Source organism: Microtus pennsylvanicus, chromosome 4 (assembly GCF_037038515.1).
Source record: "Microtus pennsylvanicus isolate mMicPen1 chromosome 4, mMicPen1.hap1, whole genome shotgun sequence".
Lineage (NCBI taxonomy): Eukaryota > Metazoa > Chordata > Mammalia > Rodentia > Cricetidae > Microtus > Microtus pennsylvanicus.
This window is the reverse complement of record NC_134582.1, coordinates 114,839,055-114,861,303: the sequence shown is the minus strand read 5'-3', so window position 1 is coordinate 114,861,303 and position 22,249 is coordinate 114,839,055. Positions and strand designations below refer to the sequence as shown.

General features: G+C 43.5%; 1 protein-coding gene across 1 annotated transcript in view; it reads right to left on the bottom strand.

Moving 5' to 3' along the window:
• Ryr2 (ryanodine receptor 2) overlaps window positions 1–22,249 on the bottom strand; it is a 566,260-nt gene that overhangs the window by 8,764 nt on the left and 535,247 nt on the right. Inside the window, exons 95-101 of the mRNA XM_075970222.1 lie at window positions 21,879–22,100; window positions 20,470–20,600; window positions 19,038–19,080; window positions 15,270–15,403; window positions 9,064–9,124; window positions 6,257–6,403; window positions 4,513–4,647 (exon numbers count right to left, since the gene is read on the bottom strand). Coding sequence (XP_075826337.1) covers window positions 4,513–4,647; window positions 6,257–6,403; window positions 9,064–9,124; window positions 15,270–15,403; window positions 19,038–19,080; window positions 20,470–20,600; window positions 21,879–22,100 — 873 coding nt within the window. The remainder of the gene's footprint in view (window positions 1–4,512; window positions 4,648–6,256; window positions 6,404–9,063; window positions 9,125–15,269; window positions 15,404–19,037; window positions 19,081–20,469; window positions 20,601–21,878; window positions 22,101–22,249) is intronic.

The window sequence follows — 22,249 nt, the reverse complement described above, 5'->3', positions numbered from 1 at the left end:
TCAATCTTAACCATCACACCCATAAAGGTACTGTACCAGCCAGATATAAAATAAGCCAAAAACATTGTGACAGCTGCCCTGATCCCCCACTGCTGTACAAATCCCCAGGGCCAGCAGACTATTCTGGAGCCTAGAAAAGACTCTCTGTGGCAGAGAAGCCAAGAGAGTCCTCTCGAGAGAGCTGGTTTAAGACTGTCATCCTCGGGCTGGTTTAGGCCTATCTGCATACCCAGTCTTCTCAGGGCTCGGGAGTCCAGGTTGTTGGTGCCATTTACTGTGTCTGTGTCCAAGTTCGAAATGTAAAAGAGAGTAACTCAAATGAAACAAAGCAACACCCAACATCTCCCTTTGGGACACGACAGTCATTCCTTAAAACTCGGCAGCTAAAATTGTCCACAGTGCCTTTTTGAATACAGGATAGTTTATTTTCACGGTGTACTCCTGGTTTCTGCTTAAATTCTTTATCCCACACACATTGCTTCTCTTTACCATGGAGAAATGAAGCCCCATGCTCTTCTCTGAATGTGTGGAACTGGGGCCACAGAGAGTGGTAGTGATGCCCCCAGCTGATGGCCCTGGCTAATGAGCTGACAGGCTTGTCCTTGAAACTTCAGTACCCTTAGCCTTCCAGACAAGCTCCTAATGGCTGCACTGGTATGTGGACATCCACTGGCGTCTAGAGCTCACCAGTCAAATTATCATTCTTTCCTGAAAACAAGAATCCCTTTATTCCAGATTTTTTTCATAGACTGAGCTTAGTTAGAGTAGAAGAAGAAGCAGCTTAGGGGGCAAAAATCTATACTTCTTCCAGAAAGTCTGAAAACAAAAGAAAAGAAAGGAAAAGAAAAGAAAGGGAAGGGAAGGGCCTGGGAAGGAGCAGGAGACAGAGGTAGAGGAAGGAAGCCTGTGGTGGGAAGAAGCTCAGAGGAAGTGTGGCAGAGGAAAAGGGAACCAGGAAGCAGGAGCCAGAGACGCTGATAAAGGTCAGGTCAGATGTGTGAGATCAGTTACTTAACAGAGGTGATCTCCAACAACCATCTGAGCAGCTAATTTCACCAAGCTGCCTCTTATTTTCATTATCTGAGAAACTGGGGGGCGGGGGTGTGTTCCACTGGTCCTGCAGAGCTTCCCTGGAGATGCCCATGCTTCCGGGCAAAAATGTCCTCCTATGCCCCATCTCCTCAGCTACCCTCACTGTTTTACCACAGGCTGTTGACTGTTATTTTCACTTTTTCCTCCTACATTCTTGAAGAGGCAGTTCAAACCCTATCAGGACAGAGCGGGTTTAATTAGATTCTTAGAATAAAACACCATCATCTGGGAAGAAAGAAATCGCCGGATGAGTCATGGAAATTGTAAAACTTTGACTGCAGCGCCACCTGCTGGAAATGACGACAGCCAAACAACCAAAGGTTGAAAGTCCCCGCTGACGACAGCCCTCCACCCACATTGTAATTTAAGTAATTTAAATTACTTTTAAATTTAAAATTTAATGACAGCAAAAGACTCTTTTCTCTTGCAGAAGGGGACACCTGAGATCATTCCTCACCAAGCTCAGCACAGCCACAGACAAGATAAAAAATCTCGTGCCATGTGCAGAGAGAAAAGCCTAAACCAGAGATAGTACCAACGGTCTTGCTAATGACTCTCAAAGTCCCTCAAACTGCTGATGTCCAGGATCTAGTTAAGTCAAGAGCCCACTTCCTTATCCTAAAATGAGACTGTTATGCTTAAGTATGCTTGTCAGCTTGATTCAATAAAGAAGCACATAAGATATATAAGTATCCACAAGGGTATTTTCAGAGACAGCTGGGCCATCGGGGCTCTGATGGAAGGAGCGGATGAATCCTTGGATGATGTGAACATGGCAGACGGTATCACTGGGATGTGATGGGAGTAAGAGGTGTGGCCTTGATGGAGGAAGGAGGTCTTGGTGACAGGTCCCCCAGGATATTCTGCCCTTCAGAATCCACTGCTCTCTGCTTCATGGCCATCAAGATGCAAACTGATCTGCCCCACCGTGAGTTCTCCGCCACCACCGTCTGCCACCTCTGGAAACACGGGCCACGATTTACAATTCACGCCTTCAAGTTGTTCTCAAGCATCTTGTCAATGCCAAGGAAAAAGGGACATGGAGACAAGTCTCTCTACCTTCCGGACTCACGTCCTCGATGGCTAAATCAATCAGGAGAGCCCGGGGTATTCAGAAGAAAATCGAAGGAAAACAGTGGAAACATGTGTGGAGATGGAGTGAAAACTGGGTCATGCCATGTCCTGTGGCTAGAGAACGAAGAGAGCCACACAGGGCCTCGTAATAAGAGCAGCTAACTGATAACACATATTCGACAATCTCTTTCAAGATTTCCAGTAAGAGGAATGTGCTAGCATCCCCACCAACTCCTGGCTGGAGTTATTGCAAGCTTTAATGTTTTTAATAATGAACTCTGGTTTTCTGCTCTTCTGGCCTACATTTCTTTCTTTACAGTAAGAGTTGGGCATCTCTTCAGACGTAAGAGCTGAATGAATTAATGTTACTGTGCATTGTCCAGCCACATAATTAACCCTTTGTGTACTGTCTTCTTTTTTCTAATGTTTTTACATCACTAAAATTACTTTCTATTTGTATATTATGTGTGTGTGGCAGAGGGTGTCATGAATGGTGTGGAGGTCAGAGGACACCATTCAGGTATTGCTCTTTCCACCATGCGGGCCTGGGGGATTGAAGTCAGATTGGCTGGCTGTAGGCTTGGAGGCAGTTTGGAGGCAGGTGCCTCCCCTAGCGAGCATCTTGCTGGCTGGGGCTTATGGCTTTTCAAGGGTCTAATAGGAACTGTGCCAGGGAAGGACATTGCCTCCTCTTTGTCATGGTGAATGCATTTTGGCCAATTTATCATTTGCCTATAAGACAAATATTTACATTTGTCAGCCACAAAAATAAACATTTTTGGCCTTTACGGGATTCTAGGTTCATAAACAGAACATCTTTTTTCTCTCTTAAAATCTGTCATTATTAGCCGGGCGGTGGTGGCACACGCCTTTAATCCCAGCACTTGGGAGGCAGAGGCAGGCGGATCTCAGTGAGTTCGAGACCAGCCTGATCTACAAGAGCTAGTTCCAGGACAGGCTCCAAAACCACAGAGAAACCCTGTCTCGAAAAACCAAAAACCAAAAAAAAAAAAAAAAAAAATCTGTCATTATTTTAAGAATGCAAATCTGTCCTAATTGTTACTACTGACTTGAATAGAAAGATCGGCATTCATTTCTATCATTTTCCCCTCAAGGACTTGCACATGGTGTCAATTCCATTTATTGATGTCTTTTTGTATTTTATGATTATAGAAAGCAACTTTATCATAGTTTAATTTCTGTGATTATTTATGTGTACTTCGAGTTATCCAAAGGAGTGCAAAATTACCTAATTTAGCCATCATAGCATCAGCATCAGTATCTTGTTCCTGTCACACTTTCGGGATATTTCCTTTTGAGAGAAATTTCAGAACCATCCTCTCAGCCCCTTGACATTCACACACAACCCCAACCATGCAGGTGTCCAGTGAATGACTCACAGAAAGGTCTTGCTCTCTCCGGCCAGCAACAGATCCTTTGTCTTAATCTTCCCCTCCCAAACCTAAGTGCTCGGGGACAGTAGTTTTTCTGATTTGCATATGAAATGTCCCCCATAGGCTCCTGTGTTTGAACACCTGGTCTCTGGCTGGTGGTACTGTTCAGGGAGGTTACAGAACCTTCAGAAGGCAGATTTTCACCGGAGGAAATACGTCACTGGGGAGGGGCTGTGAGGTCATATTTCCTAGCTCTACTGGCTGTTGCTTAAGTATGGATGAAATGTGACTGGCTGGCCTCCTGATCCTACCTTGATGACTTCTTTGCTATTTGTCTTCCCTGTCATGATGGACTCTATCCCTCCAGTACTGTAAGCCACAATAAACTCTCTACTGGAAGTAGCTTTTGGTCAGGGTATTTTATTCCAGAAACACAACCATCATCTGAGGAGCAGGTTATACAATAGTTACATGCAGCAACAGGAAAGCCGAAGCATCTGTTAACTTTTCCCAGGACCAAAAGAGAACCTCTAGGACAAGACACTCAGTATAAAAGCAAAAGTATCAGCTCTGTTAAGATATATTGTTTAAATTTGAGTGATGTCAGGTAGAGTCAACAAGTCAAGTCAAAAGCAAAGCTTCAGAACACTCTGCAGGAGAACATCCTATCTGCTGTCCTGGGATGTATGAGTAACAAGCTAACCGGATCGCATAGCTCTCAATCCTAACTATATTTCTCAGCAAGTCTACCAATTACCAAGCTGAACAAACACAGGTGCATAAACGGCAGACGTGGTCCCTTCTGCTGTGCGAAAATGAAAACGGCTGTAGTGTGAGAAGCCACTCAACCGTTCATTGCGCCCGGTGCCTCCTCTCCTGCTCTGGGATGAGGGGATGTGCGGTTAGTTGGATGGGAGGAGTGGGTGGCTTTATTACAAGTTCAGGAGCTTACCGTCAGCATGTCATCGCATTTCATGTCTGGCGTGTCACCATCTTCACTCTTATTATAGAACTTCCGGAAGAAATTGAACGCCACGACAGTGTACAGGTACACAACGACAGCTAACAAGCCGACAGTCAACACGAGCTGAAAGCAAAGTGACACTTAGCGTCTATTAGGAATACAGGATGTATGACCGGTGTAATTGACAGCTGCGTGGGAGGGAAGCGCTCCACCAACACACCTGGACTTCCTGGCGAAAAGCCAGTATGATTCATACCCTCGTTATCGCCACCTTCTTAGCCCACAAGTAAAGCTCATTTGCACATTTTCTTTATCAGTCTGTCAAAGTAGTTCACGCTGAGCTTAATACACATTAGAAAGCAGCTTTATGGCTCCCATTGTTACCCTCTAACTACCTGGTGGAAGATATTGTATAACGTACTCTCCTGCATTGTGAGTCAAGCCTTTATTTATGTGTATGTATGTGCACCTACTTGTATGTATGGGCGCCATGTGTGTATAGTCCCTGAAGTAGTCAGAAGATAGTGTGGGAGCCCATGGGACTGGAGTTCCATGTAGTTGTGATCCACCCAACATGGGTGCTCCATTTGCTGTGCCGTCTCTCCAGCTGTTCAGTGTGCTGGGAGCGCTGTCACAACCCACGAAGTGGCAAGTGAGCTGAGTGCGCAGCATTCTGTCTGTCATGGCGCCTCTGACCTTAGGTGACATGTGTAGGAGCTACTTGCCGGACTTTAGAAAACAGGGATTAGGGTAATGGCAATAAAGGTGGCTGCTGTTCCAGTGGTTGGACGGACACTGATTATAAAATGTACTGAGCTAGAGAGGCTATTAATCCAGATAGTTAGCACAGAATTTTTTTTGTTTTGTTTTGTTTTTTTTTGTTTTGTTTTGTTTTGTTTTTCGAGACAGGGTTTCTCTGTGGTTTTGGAGCCTGTCCTGGAAGTAGCTCTTGTAGACCAGGCTGGTCTCGAACTCACAAAGATCCGCCTGCCTCTGCCTCCCAAGGGCTGGGATTAAAGGCGTGCGCCACCACCGCCCGGCAGCACAGAATTTTTAACCACCAATTGGACCCATGAAACAACAGATGAATAAGTACAAGTATACTTTTGCACCCAGTCACAGTAATGGAGAGATCCAGCGTGAGCAGCTGAGTCCCATCAGAATGTCAGTGGGTTTTCTGGACCTAGACCAGTTATTCCCTATGTCAGCATGCCATTGTTAAGTCTAAAGGATCATTAAGATTTTATTCAATTAAAAAAGTAGAGAAGATATCTTATTAAATTTAACTGCAATTAAATCTTGTTACCAGTGCAACTAATGCATCTGGATTGTGCAACAGCTTTTGGCACAGCATAGTATCAGATGGAGCAAACACTGTCTCATAAGCAAAACAAACTAGTTTCCTCGGTGCTTAACACAGATGATTCCGAGTCTGCTGGATTTGTTCTCAGTCTTCACAGAAGCTGACAAGGGATTGTTAATTGGTTGCACTTTACCAAAAAGATATTTGATATTGACAAATATTAATCACTTATCTAAGATCATCCAGAGAATCCATAAAGTCAATCTTTAAACTCAGGTTACAGGGTCTTTGGAATTACTAATCAGAATTTATAAAATCAAAGGCACAGACTATCTTTCAAGCCACATATTTTCACCCAAGGTCAGGATTTATATTCACAGGCTCGTTTCTTACTGTTTTAGTTCCTCTAAAGGAAAGATGACCTTTTACCTGTTTGCCATTGTGGGTGACTGAGGACAGGATGGTTCTCAAGGTCTTGAATCCCATCGCGATGTCAAGGAGGTGAGCAGCAAAAAAAAAGTTGTTATAGTGTCCAAGAACGGACATGGTCATATACCAGGCTAGGTACAGGAAGGACTGTCAGGAGCAAAGAGTGATAAGATGTGTCAGACCCCACAGTAAAAACAAACTGGTAAGAGCCGCTGCCAACTTTCTCCAGGCTAACCAGTGCACTCGCCTTTTTCTTTCTAGACTATAATTCTTCAGATCTAACTAGCTGGATTCAATCTTTGCACATTTTATCTTTACTTAGTTTGTTATAAAATGTTCAGTGTAATTTTTTTCCTTTAACTATACAAAGTGTTTTCTACCTCATCCTACATTCTGACAGTAGGAGCTTGGTGCTATTTTATACAGAGAATTCCTTGTTATTGGGGCTGCCCTGTAAGGATCAACTAGACTTCAAAGAACATCCCGCCAGATCATAAGAAATGCTATTGAATGTCACTGAGGGACAAGACTATTTTGGTGCAGGAACCCTTGTCTACAGTCAACCCAAGAACCCTGTAACTTTGATTCCTTCTCTTCTCTGCTCTTCATTTATCTACACATCAAGCTTGTTAAATCTATTAGTTAGAATCCACTGTCTCTGAGGAGTTTGATTAAGGCAGCATTGCCCTGTGTGAACGAAAGTCCTACAGCAAAGCACTCCTTGATGTCACTAACATCTGTAGTGACCTTAACTACATACCTGGTGCTGCCTGGAGAAGTCTCCTGAATCAAAACTGAAGGATTATTACCTTTTAATTCTCTCTCTCTCTCCTCCCATGTGTGGTGTGTATGTGTGTGTCCTATGTGTAGGTATGGGCACACAGCCCAGTGCCCTCAGAAGCCAGAAGAGGGACTCAGCTCCCCAGGAACTGGAGTTACAGAAAGTTGTGAGCTGCCCATTGCCAGAGCTGGAGAGCAAACCCAGGTCTTTTGCAAGAGAGCAGGAGCTCTGGACTGCTGCTGAGCCGTCTCTCCAGCTTCCTGAACTGTAATTCATGTAAATGATCCACTTCTGTTAGGGTGAAAATGTCCATGTTTGGTGGGGGCAGTGAAGATGCAGGATAGAAGCCCAGTGGTGGCTTCAGCTCCTTGGAGCCGAGTTTCTTCTACAGATGCTGTGTCCGGATGGCATCCACTCATAGGAGAGGAACAGAACTGTTGTTCTGATTCTAATCTTAACTTTTAACAACAAGAAGAAAAATGGTGTGTCTGGGGCCATGCAGGACTTCATAACCAATAAGGGACTGAAGCTAGGAAAAGAAAAATGGCATTCGAAAAAGTCACTGAGGAAGGGTTAGAAGTGATACACTTGCCCTAGGACATGAAGGAGGAGTAATTTCACAAGCTACTAAACAATGAAAAGCCTGAGCAAAGGGACACACATGGGGAACACGAGAGGAAGGAGAAGCCAATAACTGACGAACTAGTCATGGCGGTGGTGTTAGTTGACATGGAGGTACCTGTAAGCCTGGGTGACAGATGGAGAACGGGCAGCTCCTAGCATTGGTACTCTGCTCATATTTATACTAAAAGTTACCCTCTTTGCATGATAAAAATGCCACCACCAATCCCATATTTTGTCTGATTATTGCCTTCAGTGCTTTTCAGAGATCAACTAAACTATTGAAGACCTGACAACATGTGAGAAGTGACTGACCAAACAGAAACCATAAAACTGCAAGTGACTGACAGCCTAAGGGGTCTCAGAAAGATGTCTGAAGGGGCTTGTCTAGGCCGTCTTCAGGATTAACGCACACCCAAGTTCTCTGGATGACAAGAAACTCCACAGAAATTAAAATATTAAAGCCAGACTCACTTGGGCAAGAGAGGGTTGTGTAAGGACTGTGGCATGGAGAATGCCCCCAGTGTGCCCAAGCCAGAGTATAACATACTACCTGGGTGGAAGATACCAACTGAAGCAGGAGTTGGGCAGCTTCTGCTCCTTGAGAAGTTTTCCATCGTTAGGTGAGAAAATACACACAAGCTGGTATTCTAAGACTGTGGCTATGAACGGTACTAAAAAGATAAGTTGTGACGTTCTCAGAAGTACCCAGAATGATGGGTGGAGGGGTGGGCATGGAGGGACGACAACTTGCTGTTGTCACAAAGAGATAAGGAAATTGGAACATCCACTCTAAAAACCAGTGTTAAAATTAAACAGTGAGGTGCAGAGACAGCTTTTGATAATGGATGACTAGATTCAATCATGTTTAGGTATATACTTGGGCCATATGTTTAGTGTCTAAATGCTTTTTGGTAAGGATAAATCAAGAATAAGAATACAAGACTTAATGTACTTAATTTTGGGGAAAAAGTAAGCACCACTATTCTTTTTAAATGTATTAGGTTAAAAAACATACATGAACCAATATATTTCATCATGACATTTCCATAAATACCTTGCTTTTGTTGTTTCTCCATCCACCCACCCATCTATTCACTACCAATATTCCTCCTCCCACGCATCTTCCTCTCTAGCACAAATATTTGTTTAATTTTTATTTAGGTGTGTTTTGAGTATCTACAAACCTTTGCAATCTACCATGGTCCCTCTGAAACATAAATAGAAATTTTCAAGTTTTTCTTATATTAATATACAAGATAGGCTAGTTAAAGCGTCTGTGCTCAGGTCTCTCTCAGATGCCATACTTATTAACTGCATTGGTATCTGGTTAGCTTCCTCAGGTGACCTCCTTCTGTCTGCAAGACCTCCACAGAGTCATCTAAGGAGAGCGAAAGAGGCTTACGTTGTCCGTGAACACGACTCCGAGCTTCCACATCTGGTACTTCACATCAATAGAGTTCAGGCTACAGTGACAGAAGAAAAGGCGGATACTGGCATTAATAGAGACTTAGGCGTGTGAGAACCTGTGGGCTTGCACCTGTTGTGTGCAAAGCTGTACACCTGTTAGGAGGACCGCACTCAGGAGATCACTTGTCCCCAGGTAAAAGTGAAGAGCTAAGACCTGCTCTGGAGAGACACCAGTGCTCTATGGCGACCTCTAGAGGGACCTGGGAAAGAAAACAAAATGGCACCAGCTTTCTCTTCAGTAACTTAAATGTATCTTCATCATCAGTATTATTATTGTTGTGCATAGTATTTATGATATGTGTGTATGGTGTGTGTGTGTATGGTGTGTGTGTGTGGTGTATGTGTATGTGTGTATGCTGTGTGTGTATGATATGTGTGTATGGTGTGTGTGTATGGTATGTATAATGTGTGTGTGTGTGTGTGGTGTGTGTATGATATGTGTGTATGGTGTGTGTGTATGGTGTATGTATAATGTGTGTGTATGGTATGTGTAGTGTGTGTATGTATGGTGTGTATGTTGTGTGTGTGGATGTGTGTGTATGTTCAGGCACACACATGTGATAGTGAAAGTGTGGAGGTCAGAAGCCAGCCTGCATTAATTAGTTCTGCCCTTCCACTTTGTGGTCTGGGGATTGAACTGAGGTTGTCAGGTTTGTCTGCCCTTCCCCACTGAGCAAACTCAGCATCCGATCCCGTTATTTAAAAACAGCCTTGTCTTGTTTTACATTATGACTTAATCTACCTTCTACGTGTTCCTTATTCCTAGAAATTATACAAAGCTAATTAACATGTGTGCTTCAAAAGTTGACTTAGTAAAATTTTACTGTGCATTTAAGATACTTTAAAAAATATTTGCTTCTATTTTATGTCTATGGGTATTTTGCCTACATGTATGTCTGTGTACCATATTTGTGCAGTGCTTAGAGAGGCCAGAAGAGAGTGCCGGGTCCCCTGAAACTGGGGCTTTAGGCAGTTGTGAATGGACCATTGTGAGTGCTGGGAACCAATCCCTGTCCTCTCCAAGAACCACAAGTGCTCTCAACCATTCAGCCATCTTGCCTGCCCCTTGAAAACAGATTTGGGCTCTGTTTCGTGGTCTGGGATGGGGTGGAGGTGGGAAAGGGAAATGGATATAAAAAAAGAGAGGGAGAATGAGATGAAGATAAAGAGATAGGAAATCAAGAAACAGAGAATAAGAATGTGTCGTCATATGTGCAGGTAATGTAAAACCAAAACAGGAACAACCTTACTGTAGTTGGTGGAAAAACTAAATTTAAAATACACCTTGCAGATTTAAAATATACCTTGCAGTTTTACAGTTCTGTTTACAGTTAAAAAAGACATTCCTGTTTGTTTGGTGATAAATCCTAGCTAAGAGAGGTCTATTTGTCCTGTGTTAAGTCCCTGCTAATTAAGGCTTTTATTTGTAATCAACAGCAAGTCCCTGGTCTGTTGTAAACTGTGTATAAAGGCCATTCACTTGATATACATCCTTGCTTTGTTCCTCCTCTTTTCATTGCATCCTTTTAACTATGAATAATCACCAGCGCTTTCAGCTTTGTGAACCCTTCTCTCTCCTACAAGAGGGACTTCAAGAGACCAGCGAGACTGCTCTCTCAAACCCCAACTTAGGAAGAGGTAGCCCACTGGCCAGTCTTGGGTGCACCCAAACACAGCTTGCGGACAATCTTGGACTTGGACCTTTCTTTCTCTAGAATTTCAGGATCAGCAGTTTATGTATGTGTGTGTGGTCTGCATTAGTACGTGTACAGTATGTGTGTGTGTTTGCATGCGTATGGGCTGTACTCCATGCATGTTGGTGTGAAGGCCAGAGGTTGACTGGCTGTCTTCCTCAGGTATTTTAGTGAACCTCAGCACTGTGGCTAGACACAGGGCAGCAAGTCCCCAGAACCCACGTCTCCACCTCCCAACACTGGGATTGCAGACATGCTCACCCACACCTGGCTCTATATGGCTGCTGGGGATCCAAACTCTGGTCCTCATGCTCGTACAGCAGTGCTTTTACCATTGAGCCATCTCCCTAGCCTTATTGTCCTTCTTGTTTTGCACCGCAGTAGAAGGGTTTCTGATTCAAATAACAAAAGCTTGCATGAATCCATACATTTACCTTACAACTAAATTTTATAAACGAGAGCACTGTTTATAGCCTTTTTAAAATTTTCTCTTTGTAGTGCTGGGGCATGGACCTAGGACTTGAACTTGCTGAGTGAATGTTCTCCCACTGAGCGGCAGTCCCAGACCTTTGCGTTCTGCCTACAGTCACCCACCAGCTCTCTCTCTCTATTTTCTTCAGGCAGGATTTAGCCCCCACCTAGTCTCCACAGGACTAGACCCTCCTCCTATTGTGACTCCCAGCATGCCTCTTAGCTGCTGCTAAGGCTGCATCTCCCTGGGGACCCATCTCTACTACTGATCTGTGATCTCCAGGGCATCAAGTACTATCAAACAAATTAAATGTCCCTCCCTCCATCTATGATGAGTGAATATATCTGAGTGTTTCTTACCCACAGGGAGGAAGTGAAACACAGATTTACCAAGTTGCATGGGTGGATAAATATTGATGATCTGCTTACAAATGGGTCTTGTGATGATAAAAGTTTATGTCTGAGTAAATACCCACTGTGTGGATTGTTTGGAATCTGGGTGGACACATCAAGGAGAGAGGCACACAGAAGCCTGCTACACTTTGAGGTCTTGACCTTCTAAATGTTTCAGTAAAGACTCAGAACAGGGAAGTCTTTTTTCCTCTACCTTGTATATTCTGTACTGGATCTTCATTCAGATTTCATTATCCATATTTAAAGGTGATAAGAACATAGATTTTTCTGGCCTTTTGCAAGCAGTGAATCTTGAAAATATTTATTACATAAAACAGTGAAAGGTTTTCTCAATTTAAAAATTGTTGTGTTTAGCTTAGGTGTGTGTATGAGTATGTTGTGTATCTGTGTATGTACCGGATCATGTGTGTGGAGGTCAGAAGACAATCCGTAGAGTCAATTCTCTCCTACCATTGTGAAGTCTGGGGATGGAACTTAGGTCATCAGGCCTGGCAGCAAATATGTTTACTGCTGAGCCATCTTACTACCTATCACCAAATTTAACATTTTTCAATGTCACTAGCCCATCACCAATTTTAACACTGTCCAATGAAGAGACAGTCTAAAGCTTTCCTCCTATTTTTAAATGTTTTTGGTGGTGGTGTTACAAATATTACTAAGAAAAATATGTAACTCAGCAAAACTATATAATTCTGTCAGTCACCGGTGACTTCTCATGAGGGGTTCTGCATCCCTCACACCCCACTGCTTGTTTCAAATGACAAATGTGAAGGCCTTGGCTTCTGAAACTGTCAGTGTCCTTCTTCATGTGACATACTGTAAACACCACAGGGTCTCATGGAATTCAGGTTGGCCTAGGACTTGTGTAGCTCAGACAGGCCTTGAACCTCTGATCTCCCTGTCACCATATTCTAAATTCAGGCATTACAAACATGCAGTGCCATGCCCCTTCACCACAAACACACACACACACACACACACACACACCATACATACATACATAGACATATATACTACACACAGATACACCACACACATATTATATAGACCCACATATCACTCTCTCTCTCACACACACACCACACACGAACTGAAACTTAGACACAGTACACACACACACCACACACGCATACCACAGACAGACAGACAGACACACAGCACACACCACACACATACAGAATACACACACACACACACACAACATAGTATGTATGAGGTTGAGAGGACAACTGGCAGGAGTCAGTTCTCTCCATCAGCCACGTGGGTCTGAGAGGTCTAACTTGGGGTGTCAGGATGGATGGCGAGTATTTTAACTCTCTGAGCCATATCGCCTGCTCCAAATTCACATTGTATTTAAAGACATAGAAAACCTGTGATGAACGAGATAATTAATCAAAGCATCTTCCTAATTCCAGGTGCAATATTTTTCTAAGACAAAATGAGTTTCCAAAGTCATTATCTCATCTATCACAGACTGAGACCGCAAACACACAGATAAGGCACGCCAGCTGGGGACACGGTTCAGTGGGGCAGTACTCTTCACATGCTTAAGCATGATTTGGGTTTGGATACCTGTTGATGCAGAGCAAGCAAACAAAAACAAACCCCAAGCAAAGCTAGTTTCTCCAGGGAAAGTGACTGCACGCTGCTTCTAAAATAAGGAAGTGCCTGAGTGGTAAAATGGCATCGAGGAGAAGTGAGTGTGCTCTTCTTGATTGCAGAAATCCCGCTGCTCACATGAGCTAAGTAGGCAGGGGCAGACAGTGACCTTCATGCAGTGGGAACATGTGCCTGAGAAGGAGCTGGAAGGAAACTGGCAGCAGCAAGGGAACTTGATCCAACTCATTTCTATCTTTCTAGGTAACAGCAGTTTCACAAGAGTGCTGTTTAAACAGTGCTTCATTTTGAAGTGAATTTTCAAATAACAGGGCAACACAGTGCTTTGGTTCACTAATGTTTTGCCATTTAAGAACTTTAACACTGAGATCAGAACTTTGGGTCCATTTTAATAAAGGAACTACATACACATAACATCGTCTGTTTTCAAAGCACGTGATTTAGCCTTTTTCAAGAAAGATCCCTCCCCCAGTTGGGCAGTGGTGGCTCACGCCTTTAATCCCAGTACTCAGGAGGCAGAAGCAGGTGGATCTCTGTGTGTTCAGGACCAGCCTTCTCTACAGAGCTAGTTCTAGGACAGGCTCCAAAGCTACAGAGAAAAACCCTGTCTCAAAAAAAAAAAAGAAAACAAAACAAAAGATTCCTGCAAAATGTAGTTCTATATTTTGTTTTGTGTGTGTTTGACTTTCAGGAGGACCAGAGGTTAGAAAAGGTGACTTAAATCAGGAATGGTGGATTTTCTTGTTGCTCTTCTCTCATTATATGTAAATTAACAAGGAATCTTCAAACATTGATAGGAGCCATATCTGGTGGCTCTTATCTGAAATCACAATACTCCAGACTTGAGAGCAGGAAGATGGTGAGTTAGGCCTCAGGAGCTACCAGGCAGTTCCAGGCCTTCCTGTGATATTATATAATGATTTTTAGGTCAGCCTAGGCTACATAGCAAGAGCCTGTCTCAATAACAATAACAACAACAATAATAACAATAACAATGACAACAATAAGTTAATAGGAAAATATCCCTTCATTCTAAAGCTTCAAACGCTCATGTTCTGGCTAGTTTTATGTCAACTCGACACAAGCTCAAGTTATATGACTAGAGGGAACTTCTGTTGAGGAAATGCCTTCATAAGATCTGACTATCGAGCATTTTCTTAATTAGTGATTTACGGGGAAGTCCCAGCCCCTTGTGGGTGCTATCATCACTGGGTTGACGGTCCCGGGTTCTATAAGAAAGTTGGGTAGTAGGGGCACATGGTTTTATTTCCAACGCTCAAGAGACAGACTTAGGAGGATTTCCGAGTTCAAGGCCAGCCTGGTCTACAGAGTGAATACCAGGATAGTTCTTTCTTGAAAACCGCACACACACACTCACACACACACACACACACACATACACCACCACCACCACACAAAAGAGAAGGGAAGGGAAGGGAAGGGAAGGGAAGGGAAGGGGGAGGGGGAGGGGGAGGGGAAGGGGAAGGGGAAGGGGAAAGGGAAGGGAAAGGGAAAGGGAAAGGGAAAGGGAAAGGGAAAGGGAAAGGGAAAGGGAAAGGGAAAGGGAAAGGGAAAGGGAAAGGGAAGGGGAAGGGAAAGAAAGTAGGCTGAGCAAGCCACAAGCAAGCCAGTAGGCAGCATCCCTCCATGGCCTCTGCATCAGCTCTGGCCTCCCGGTTCCTGCCCTGTCTGGGTTCCTGTCCTGACTTTCTTCAATGATGAACAGTGCTCAGGAAGTGTAAGTCAAATAAACCTTCTCCCCCACCAACTTGGTTTTTGGTCACGGAGTTTCATCACTGCAATAGAAACTCCAGCTAAGAAAACCCAGAGGTATGAAAGTCAACTTCTTTTGCACTTGCAGTATTCCTCGGTGAGGGAAATTGGTGAGCTAGCGAGGTCAGACATGCGTCCCTGTCCCCACCTGGAGAGCAGAAGAGTCACTCACACAGCAGACAAGGAGCTGTCTTTCTTGGGTTTCTTCTTCTCTCTCGCATCACTGAAATCCAGGGCAGCTTTATCCATGCCCAGTAACTCACTGATTCTGTCTCGCCCATAGAACTCTCCATACTTATCCATCACCTGCGCTCAAGAGAGAAGTATGTTATTGACCTTAACCATTAACTACACCCCTTACACGCATATACAACAGTAGCAAATTTTTTTCTCACCATATATTTTGCTAGATTTTAAAGAAAACTTAGCCATCTAATTTACAGTTCATCTTCTGATGTCACGCCGTTGACATTTGTAAATAAGTCTATAAGATTTTGAATAACTCATCTCTGAGTAATGAGATCTCTCCTTCTAGTAAGGGAGGCACAGGGAAGAATGTTCTGCAGTAAAAGAGTGGGATGGTGGGGGAGGCAGGAGGAAAGTGACCTTTAGTCTTTCACCAGGAATTTTGTCAGATTACTTGTGACTGCCACAATACGTAAACTTTGTCCTCTATCTCATGTGAGGTACCAGCTGTGTATTAATAATAGCATTCCATAAATATAAAACTGGGGAGATGGAAGTCAGAGAAGGGCCATGTAAAAAGCCAGGTATGGTAGCATGTGCCTGTGATCACAGACTGGGAAGGCAGAGACAGGTGGGACATGAGGCTCACTGGTCAGCCAGTCTAGCCTAACTGGGAAGCCTCAGGACCTAAGGAGAGACCATGTCTCAAAATAAGGTGGGCAGTTCCTGAGGAGCAATAGCCAAGGTGGACCTTGGCTTCTACACCCATGTACACACCTGTGCACACATTCTCTCTCATACAAACATCTGTGTACCCAAACACACATAAGCATGTATACACATAAACACATGTGCACACATACACACAGACATAAAGGAAGGATGAAAGAAAGCTTGTTGCTTGGACGTGGTTTGCAGCTCAGCAGAAATCCCAGCAGGTCCAACTCTGGGACATGCTGCTCTCACCATTAAGTTCAAGTACCCAGGTGTAATGGTTCTACAGAATAGCCAAAATGGAATGAATATGGAAATCAGGGGGGGAAAAGCGGAATAGATCATTAATAGGAGGAAGAGGGAACAGGGAAGGCAAGCAAAGGATGAGGCACCTAAGAGGAGACAGAGGGAACCCGGACAGAATGGCTTTAAAGAACTAGAACAGGTCTCTCCAAATGCACAAAACAGGTAAAGTAAAAGAAAGCCTTGAAAAAAAGTAGTAGTTAAAATGACTACAGCCGCCAGGCAGTGGTGGCGCATGCCTTTAATCCCAGCACTTGGGAGGCAGAGGCAGGCAAATCTCTGTGAGTTCGAGGCCAGGCTGGTCTACAGAGCTAGTTCCAGGACTGCAGAGAAACCCTGTCTCAAAAAACAAAACAACAACAACAACAAAATGACTACAGCACAGACTTTTCAGGCTGACTAAACCAATCTGCTGTGTGGTGTTTCTCAGTGCTGACGATGGCCTGGCTGGCCTGTATGGAATTTCTACAGGGAACAACCTCACTCTTCTCCCTAAAGGACACAGCCACTGGTACTGCAATGGAAAAGCCAGAAATGAGTTGATATGTCTTTCTTTCCCTACTTTCATGTGTGTGTGCGTGTGTGTGTGTGCATGCATGTGCATGCATGCCTCTGTGTGTGTGTGTGTGCGTGCGTGTGTGTGCATGCATGTGCATGCATGCCTCTCTGTGTGTGTGTGCATGCGTGTGTGTGCATGCATGTGCATGCATGCCTCTGTGTGTGTGTGTGCATGCATGCCTCTGTGTGTGTGTGTACGCACGGATGTGTGCGTGCATGCCTGTGAGGATGAACACGCATCTCTGAGTGTGTGTAGAGGACAGAGATCAGTGTCAGTTGGTGTCTTTAGCCCTTCTCCAGAGTATTATTTGAAACAGAAACTCTCACTAAACCTGGAACTCAGCATTTCAGCGAGGCCAGCTGGTTAGTGAATCCTCCAGACGTCTGCATCTCCCTGGGGCTTGGATCCCAGGCATGCATTGTTCCAGCCTGTATGGAGGCCAGGAATGCACACCCATGACCTCACATCACACAGCAGAATTTCCCAACTGTGCCATCTCCCTAGTCCTGATCTTGCCAATTTTTTAACATAGATATATTGCTTACTCCAGAAATACTTTTGATTTAATATTTTAGAAACACTCTCTTTATTACAGCAAAAACTTCATAGACATAAAATATTCAAAATGTCCATTTAAAATTATTTTAAAATAATCTTTTAAAATGTTGGCCTAATTTAGATATGCATATATGCATTAGTGTAATAAACTCAAAGTGCCAGTTCACAAGGCCACAAAAATGCGTGAAGGTACACATAACAATCAGCAAACGTAGATTCTTTCCACCAGGAAGCATGGACATACATGTGTACAAACACTACACATACCACACACACACACACACACACACACACACACACACACACACACACACACTGCACCTAATAATACAGTGAAACTACATGCAAGTTCTTAATGGATGCTCCATCTCTGTATAAGGTAGGAAGAAAAAATTTCAGTGTCTCCTTGACAACCACCTTTGGAACAGTACTGAATTTATAAAGACACAAAAGATTTCTTCACATTACAGGTGTGCCTGTGCCAGTTCATACCAAGTTGGCTTTCACCATGAAACATGAATCAGCAAGGACCTGAGAATGGTGGTTCATGCCCAATGCCTCAGTATTCTCCAGAAACTGAGGGAAGAAGATTGCAGTGAGTTTAAAGTCAGTGTGGGCTACTTGGTTAGTTCCAGGCTAGCCTGGGCTACAGTTTTAGACCTTGTCTTAAAATTCCAAAAAGAAAAGAAAGAGGAAGAGAAGGGGGGAAAGAGGAGGAGGAGGAAAAGGAGGAAGAGGAGGAGGAGGAAGATGGAGAGGAGGAGAAGGAGGAGGAGAAGGAGGAGAAAGAGGAGGAGGAGGAAGATGGAGAGGAGGAGGAGGAAGAAGAGGAGGAGGAGGAGGAAGAAAATGGAGAGGAGGAGGAAGAAGATGGAGAGGAGGAGAAGGAGGAGGAGGAAGAAGATGGAGAGGAGGAGGAAGAAGATGGAGAGGAGGAGAAGGAGGAGGAGGAGAAGGAGAAGAAGAAGAAGAAGAAGAAGAAGAAGAAGAAGAAGAAGAAGAAGAAGAAGAAGAAGAAGAAGAAGAAGAAGAAGAAGAAGAAGAAAAGCAAAAAAGTGAAAAGGAGTAATTCCTGAATAGCAGCCCTCAGCACACAAACACTGTTACACATGATGTTTCAACTAAAACGTGCGGATCCTGGGTGGTAGGGAGAGCAGGGAGAACCCTGTGTCTATAAGCAGAGGGTCTCGGCAGCGGAGCTTAGCCAGCAGCCAGCAGCATGGTAAAAGCAAGGCCAGAATCATCTCTACCACCCTCCCTCACAATTGAGTCAGATTTGTTTTTTAAGGTCTTTAAGATGATGTAAAGAAAAAGAGCCTACAGCCAACTTGGGCAACGCAGACAATATCAAAGCCAATATCCCACAGGTTCTACTGAGCATACATCGCTGGTCCCTAAGGCATGGTGGGTAGTGAGGTCTGTTTATTTAGGGACAGCAGAGTATGAAGGTCATAACTGCTCTTTTGAAGATGCCTATTCAGTTCTCTTGGCACTGTGAAATAACAACGGCAGGCAGCCGGAACACACCTCACATCCCACTCCTCATCGGAACCACACCCCAGTCACCCAAGTGCATTGTAAGGAAAACACTGGGAGTTTCCTCCCCCTCAGAAACGTTACCTTTCTTTTAACAAATTTATCCCAGTAGTTGTTGGGAAATGACCTAAAAGACACAAAAGCAGAGACGCTGGAGGAGCAGTACTTTTAAATGATAAAAACATAATTGGAATAAAACACTGAAAATAATATGCACGCAGCTATCATGCTGTCTCCCTAGAAGTACAGTGAGTCACATCACCTCTCGGTTCATAACTTTTCTATATCATAAGTGTATTAAATCTCATGTAAGTAATGTCATATAAATATACCAATGGTAAATCACATTAAAATAATAAGGATGATATCTTAATATAACCATATTTATTAACAAGTTGCATATTATATTTATCATTTTTTATGAGTGCTATATATACAGGTATACATAATATACATACATAATATATATATGTATGTATGTGTACATATATATTAAACGCTCTAGAAACTATGGCTTTGGTGGTGGTTGAGGGGTAAAAAAATAGTCTACCATGGCCAAGGCCCTGAGTTCAAGTTCTCCTACTGCAAAACAAAACAAAACAAAACAAAACAAAAAAACAAACCAAACTAGTAGATTAGAAACCTGTCACTGTTTTGCTCTAAAGCTAGCATCTTATTTCCCAGTGGAAAACTCAGAACTACCAGAAGTAACTTTTAAGAATCAGCAGTTCCAGGGCTGGGGACATGGCTCAGTAACAGAACACTCACAGAGCCAGGGTGAGGCCTTGGATTCAATCCTCCTCACCACATAAAAAAAATTTAAAAAAATGAACAAACTCAGTCATGGTATAATATCTGACTCTTCTGATGTATAAATACTCAAAGATATACCATCAATAACTGTTTTGTAGAAGTTATAGGTTGGGATGGACGTATGTGTGACACAGTAGCTGGTTGACTAGTTGGTCTGTTTTTCTCTTACCATACAAGCTAAATAATTACTGGATTAGTTTTTTTTTCTTAAGTGTTTTTTTTTTCTCCTCTTACAAATGACATCACATTGTAAAATTTTCTAGGTTCGTGTGAGGCTGGTTGGTGGTGCTCTCTGCAAGCTTAGACACATTAGCAGTACGAATTAGTATTTTTCCCTTCGACACTACAGCCCTTCCCTTAATGAATAATTTCTAGCTCCTCTGCATCTGGATGAGATGCATCTGCAATGCGGGCTGTGAACCTGATGCTGCGCCCCTCCCTGAGCCCTGGGTAATGGCTGTGCATTCCCATAAGCACTGTGTAAATGGCCTCAAAGTGCTTTTTGATTAAGAGACTCAGACCAGAGGGCAGAAATTGCAGGCATCCATTAGCTTCGGACAGTTCTTAGTCTTTTGATTTTCGTGGCTGAATATATCACTTGAGCTAAACTTTTAAGAAATCTTCCGAAACTCTAGCAGGGAAATCTCTTTTAACATCTTGAAATTGCTGAGCCCAGAACTGCCTCTCGTCATCCCTCACTCACTGTGTGTTGATCACGAGTCTGTCCCACTGGCCTTTGATATCATCTTCCGACGGCTGCTCTGTGATGTAAAGCCCGTCAAACTCCAATTTACGTGCCACTTCCTTCTCCCGCTTAAAAATGACCAAGGGGACCTGCAGATGGGAACAAACACAGCGACATTCGCTTAGCTGGGCTGGCGTCTACCACAGCCACAGCTGTTGAGAAGAACTATTTCTCCATTTCCTTGCATGGAGGAAAAAAAAATGAGTGAAAATGAATCAAGTACATTCAGGCAGAAAGAAGTATCTAGAGGGTTTTGGGAAAACAGCATACAGGTGCATGTGTTCTTAAAAAATGTCAATAGATAATAACAATAACATTTGCCATTCTAATGACAAATTGGGATGCTATAACATTCTAGACACTAAAGAGAGACAGGTGATTACAGAATATTCAATATGCATTTAAATACATATTACTTTAAAGCATCAATAAGAACAGGTGTGAAAAAAATCCTAACAGTTTTACTAATGTCCCTGAAAGCATGTATTTTAATCTCTTTAATAACTATGTGCAACATACTTATAGGATATAGAGGTAGATTCACGTTTCAGCATTGGCAAAAATCTCGGCAAGTGTAGCAATGCCTCTGCCGTTGGCTGATGATTCCCTTTTGCACAGACAGAGTCTACGCAAGCACGGATGGGAGGCAGAGATGCTGAGGAAGTATCCAGGAATGCTTACCCCCATGAGAAAAGGGGGACGAGAGGTAGAAAACAATCCCTACGGAAACATCTCACACTCCCATCTTTTATCCCAAGCCCTAGCTTTTCAAGTATCTTAGGAGGCTCCATAGCCAGAGGCAAAGGGCAGTGTGATTAAATATATGTAAACATACTTGCACAGGCGAGGATATTCACAAGCACCCAGAGAGATGATATTACCATGATTTCTATTCACCAACACTTACTGTCACCCCAGCAGGGACATGGGGATAAAGGCAACTTATTTTCTGTGAGTCTTCTGTCATGGATGATGAAAGATACATACAGTCATGCCTCACAGATATTTACTGTGAGAGACTGTGGGCAGTGGGGCTCACTTCTGTATGGTCAAGTTATCCATGAAAATGTTGACTGTATGAATGATTATCAATAGGCAAATGCATACTTGCAATCAATGACTGATCAATGGAAACTAGGAAAAGTCAGGCCCCTCCAGGCCTAGCTTCAGAGACAGAAGCCTATGACCACATTTTTTCTGCCCTTAGACAGTCATTTCCCTCTACCCCAACCTGCTTCTTCCTTCTGTCCCAGAGGCATGGGGTCTTAGAGCATCTCAAACAGACAACATAAATTCCATCTCAGTGCTCACTTCCCCAGACGCCCAATCTACAGACATTCTAAACACACAGGTACTTGGGGACTTACTTTCAGGCAGTAGTATCCAATGATGCAGAAGAAAGAGATGACAGTGTGCAAGATGGCTAAGATGCGCAGCGTGGGTTCCATGTAGCCGCTGCTCTCCTCCAGGACATAGTGTACTGCTATGACTCTGTGTGGGCTGCTGTCCAGGCTCGTGGGAACTTTGGCAGTGTCACCGGAGCTTCGGGCAGGCAGCTCCTTTCCTTCAACCACAGAAGAAGTGGAGACCTGATTCAAACCATTTGAGATACGGTCAGTTCACTGTGTGCCGCAACACCACACAAGAAGGAAACGGAAACAACCTCTAGAGACAGGGGAATGTTAAGTTAGCGCATAAGGGCAGCATGGAAAGATTAACAGGAAAGAATAGACATCTT